Consider the following 5,062-nt stretch of genomic DNA (forward strand, 5'->3'; position numbering starts at 1 on the left):
CTATCATGTATATAGATTGACTTCGTCTTTGTAACTGATAATTATTACTTGAAAATTATTCTTTTGCTGTTGAACTATTAACAACCCTTTCCATTGCTGAGTTAGGGTTAACAACCTTCGCTCTCACTACTGCCTGACTTGTACCTGGGCTGCTTGTGCCCATGCGCGAACGTAGGTGGTGTGAATAGCGTGTTAGCTATTCGCACCGTCGGTGCGATTAGCCACTGCGACTAAACACACTTACTACACGCACCTGAGACACTATTTATTGTGCATTAGTGTAGTCAAAAGGAACAGCTTCCTCTCATTTTGACTACACTCATGGACACAATCGTATTTTAGGGTATTTTCCACATCTTTTCTTTCTATAGGCCCTTTCTCTCTTTTTCTCCCCTCCCTCTATTATTTTTTGAACCATTTATTTTAAATTTTATTTTGTCCCCTCTTTCCTTCCTAAGCTTGATTTTTCGCTCATCGGTGCAGAAAGCCTTAGCGGATGCAAAACTAGACATCTGTCCGTCTACTTTAGGAGAAAACACTTCAAAGGAATGAAGATATGCTCCTGATGACCAACGAAATTACGAACTGCTGTCTTCAATGTCCTGATATCCAACTTTCTCCAGACCATCTCTTCGACTGTCCTGCTATTTTGGCCAAGCTCTTCAGTATAGATATAGCTCCCTAGCATCAACTCCTTTATTCTTCTATAAGATCATTAATGTTGCTGCGGCTGTTCTGGAAACTTTCGGTTCTGTTAGACTTCGCTGCACTGACTCCTTTGACAAGACAACAACAACAATCATTCATCTTGTAAAAGAGGACGAGGATTTTTTTCCTTTGAAGCTTTCAAATCTCATAATAGCTACACTTTTTAATATTAGAATTGTAATATCCCATAAAAGAATTATAAAATTAATTTTCCGGCTGAAGTCTTCATAAAAGTAGCGTTTCGAAAGCAAGAAAAAATACTACTACTACTGCTTCTGTATTGATATTTTGATCAAGCTTTAGTAGATATCATTTGACATTTCGAAACCATCAGTATGATCATAAAAATTTTAAGTACCTCAGCTGTAGTTATATTAAGCTTATTCGTACTTCGTAAATATCGAGAGTATACTTGGGGAAAGTGCAGAAGCAAAAAGTCTATGAAAAACAAGACCGTTATAATCACTGGTGCGAATTCAGGTATTGGCAAAGCAACTGCTTTAGAACTTGCAAAACGTGGTGCAAAAGTTATATTGGCTTGCCGGGATCAGGAAAAGGCTCAAAAAGCATTGATAGAAATAAGATCAAAATCAAGAAGTGGCGTTCTAAAAGTCCTACAGCTAGATCTTGCTTCGTTTGATTCCATAAAGAAATTTGCCAAAGAATTCTTGCGTAGCGAAGATAGATTAGATGTTCTGATTAATAATGCTGGAATATTTCAGTGTCCTTTTATGAAGACTAATGATGGGTATGAAATGCAGTTTGGCGTTAATCATTTGGGGCACTTCTTATTGACCAAACTTTTATTAGAGAAGTTGAAAGAATCCGCACCGTCACGTATAGTAGTTGTCTCTTCGGCTCTTTACAAGAGAGGCGAAATAGATTTTGAGAATTTGAATTCTGAAGTCAAATATGACAAAATGCAAGCATATAAAAATAGCAAATTGGCAAATGTTCTTTTTTCATGTGAACTGTCCAGACGGCTTCAAGGAACTGGAGTTTCTGTATATACAGTTAGCCCTGGTATGGTGTGGACAAATTTAGGCCGACATGTTTCAATCAGTTGGTGGAAAATTGTTGCATTAGCTCCTGTTGCGTGGTTCTTCATCAGAACGCCATATGAGGGCTGTCAGACAGTTCTTCACTGCGCAGTTTCTGAAGAAGTTGAAAGTGAAAGTGGATTTTATTACAGAAATTGTCAAAAAGAGCCTATAGCTGATGTAGCTTCTGATCCTACATTGGCACGGAAGCTTTGGGATGTATCTGAAGAATTTTGCCATTGAATAATTAAAAAAATTGCTTTAAATATGTCATCCATGCTAAAAGCTTCATGGTGATGAAGAAGGCTCTGTATATACGAGTAATGACATTATATATAATAATGCATGAAGAATAGTAGTGCGATTTTTTGTTTTATTTTTCATCAGTCAATCAATAGATAATAACGAGCACTGTCTGAGATTACCATTAATAATTCCAGATAATTCTATATGTACGTTATCCGAGGTTGTCATAAAGAAGTATAGTTCAATACCGATGTTTGTTTATGTTCTTATGAATATTAGAGGTGGTCACCTTGAGAAACTTCACAATATTTGAAAAAGAATGAATTGCATGATTATCATTAGATATGAAAAGGTGTTCTAATATTTGAATTAATTTAAAATTTTATTCTGGCTTAATTTTTATTTTGTCATAAATTTGTGTGAAAACTTCATGTTTCACTTATAGTTAGTTAGCTTTATGATATGATATTTAATTAGTAGAAAATTGTATATTTTGCTGACTAGAAAACTAATTATTTCTACTTAGCTCTGATATTAGTAAACTGAGCATTTTAAATGAAGTGTAGAAGTGCTTTTAAGACTTATTGCCATGTTAAGGTGTTTTACTACATGTTGCAGATTTAGTGGGAACAATTAACATCTAGTGTATTTCCTTCTTTTGAGCTGGACTGTTTATTAAATAGCTTCAAAATGGTCATGTTAGTGAGAAACGTGAATAAGAAATTAATGCACGAAACATACATTTTGATGAAATTTTCATTATTGTCAAGAAATGGTAATGATTTTTAGTTAGTGTTAACTAGTCTCAGAAATGTGCATGATTGTGATTATATAAGATAAAACTGCTAAATGAAATAATTATGAAGATCAGTTACATATTAATTAATTCTTTTATTTCTATAGCACTGTTCATGATTACATGCCATAAAGTGTGTTTTGCCATTGTAACCTCATAAAACCATTTGGGTGTACGATACCTAAACAAGTTGTACAATAAATCCCTGATATGGTCTGTCTTTATCCCCCCAAGCAGATTGTGGGTGTTTCCAGATTTCAGTATAGTTTTCCAGGATGTTTCCAGATTTTCAGTATAGTTTATTTTAAGCTTGGGAGGGAAAGATAGCTACTGTTTTCATGATCTGGTAAACCTCAGTGAGTTATGTTTATGAAATTGAGGGGGAGAAAGAGCTATGACAAAACAAGCAAGATTAAATTCACAGTTAACAAGAAATTGCTATGATAATGTATGATCTTGCTAACTAGTTTGATGTTTATCGGTGACTTAGAGAAAACAACTTGTAAGAATAACATATATTAGTTAATATGTGAGTGAATAATATAAGATGTTGGTGTTAAAAAAGTCCATTCTATTAAAATTTTAAATTATGATCTTTAATGATTTGAAATATTTAATAACACTTAATGTTACAAAATCTACAGGGATTCAGCATATGAAATTGATTAAAAATAGGAAAATATGGAAGTAATCAGGGTTATCCATGTTATCAAGAATATGGACTCAAAATTTAAGGAGACTGAAGTACCTTCAAAGCTTATTCTTTGTTTCTTTATACTTATATGTAGTGTATTCTGTACTTGAAATCACTTCATTTCCTGAATGATGCACATGTAGGATTTTTAGCTAATGTATTAGTATATTTGAAACATTTTAGAAAACAGAAATCTGTGCCAGTATGAAATAAAGCACACCTCACACTACAATTATTCTCAATCATAAAATTTTCAGAAATTCTGAAGTTAATATGTGGCTTAACTTTTAGGCTGAAATAACTGATTTATCTGTAACTAACTTTTATAAAATAAATTGTTTGTACCTCAACAATCAGATTTTGATCTTTTTCTCCAAAATTGTTCTACAAGGACATATAAACTTCCAAGTTTTGAAAATATTTGCAGTCATAATTGTTTTTCCTTCTGTAAGAAATGAAAATGTTTAATGCTGTCAAAATTGTTTGTGCTTATCAATTTGTACTTTAGAATGTGAAAATTCAGTTCCATTGTTCAAAGAACGACGAGATTAAATTATATGTGTGAATATCTTTTTTAATTTCAGAAGTATTCAAATTTTTACTGTGAAAACACTAATTTTACTGAGCAGAACAAAGGCAAGGATTTGTTATGATTTAATGAAAATTATGCAAGTATTACTGAATATGAGCAAAAGAGACCCATTTACATTTTACGTTTTCTAGAAAGGATAAAATTGGGCTAGAGTTGTAATTATGTTTAGAAATTATTTAGCAGCTTTATGAAGCAATTAAAAATTTTATTCAGTAGAAACAAAATATTTGTTATGAAAAGCTATATATCTTTTCTTGTTTGAATGCATTATTTTAAATCTTTTAGGCTACTTCATTTATTGATTAGTATATGATGATTGAAAGCAGAGCACAGAATCCCAGTTTGTATCATATATTAACAGGTATGACGTCTGCATTTGCCAAGCATACTGTTTAAATTGCAATCAAACTATCCCCAAGGAGAAATATCTGAGAATCTTCTGTTCTTTCTCTGCAACTAACCACATGAAAACATTTTTAAGCTGACAGATTGTTATGTGCATCTGATCTGTGTGGACACAACAGTCACAGACATTTAAATTTCACCTGGTGCTTTGGCCTGGTAGCTGTCCCTGCTGACTTCCTTACTGTGTAAGCATTTATATGTTTGTAGATAGCCATTCACTATGTAAGTCACTGTACTGCATTATTTTTTCATAGTTGGCTCATAAATTAAGAGAATTATTTCTGTAAAAGCACAGATGGGCCTTTGTGTAGAATCTTTAAAGAAAGTGTTTATATTTATATTACATCTTGGGTAAACCTTAAAAGCATATATTACACCTTAGGAAAACCTTAAAAGCATGCATTCAGATAGTTTGTTTTATCAATGATAGTTGAAATTAAGATAAAAAACTATTAGTGTTGTATGGCTTTAACTAATTGGGCACCAATAGATTAAACTTCTGAGCTGATCCAGTCATGAGATTTTTTGTGATTATATATATATTAGCATATAATGAAATATATTTTGATTTCTTACTTTTT

At 32.4% G+C, this 5,062-nt stretch overlaps 1 protein-coding gene across 1 annotated transcript; it reads left to right on the top strand.

The window, feature by feature from the left end:
* The first annotated feature begins 533 nt into the window (after window positions 1-533).
* LOC118183800 (retinol dehydrogenase 14-like) lies at window positions 534-3,840 on the top strand. Its single transcript, XM_035353411.2, has one exon. The coding sequence runs from the start codon at window positions 1,044-1,046 to the stop codon at window positions 1,989-1,991; it is 948 nt and encodes a 315-aa protein (XP_035209302.1). The 5' UTR covers window positions 534-1,043; the 3' UTR covers window positions 1,992-3,840.
* Window positions 3,841-5,062: the final 1,222 nt, after the last annotated feature.

This window comes from Stegodyphus dumicola, chromosome 12, assembly GCF_044657685.1.
Source record: "Stegodyphus dumicola isolate Sdum_Otavi_A_Nest chromosome 12, ASM4465768v1".
Taxonomy (NCBI): Eukaryota; Metazoa; Arthropoda; class Arachnida; order Araneae; family Eresidae; genus Stegodyphus; species Stegodyphus dumicola.

Excerpts from the sequence above, each read along its gene's own strand:
- LOC118183800 (XM_035353411.2), top strand. The coding sequence starts at position 1,044 with ATGATCATAAAAATTTTAAGTACCTCAGCTGTAGTTATATTAAGCTTA.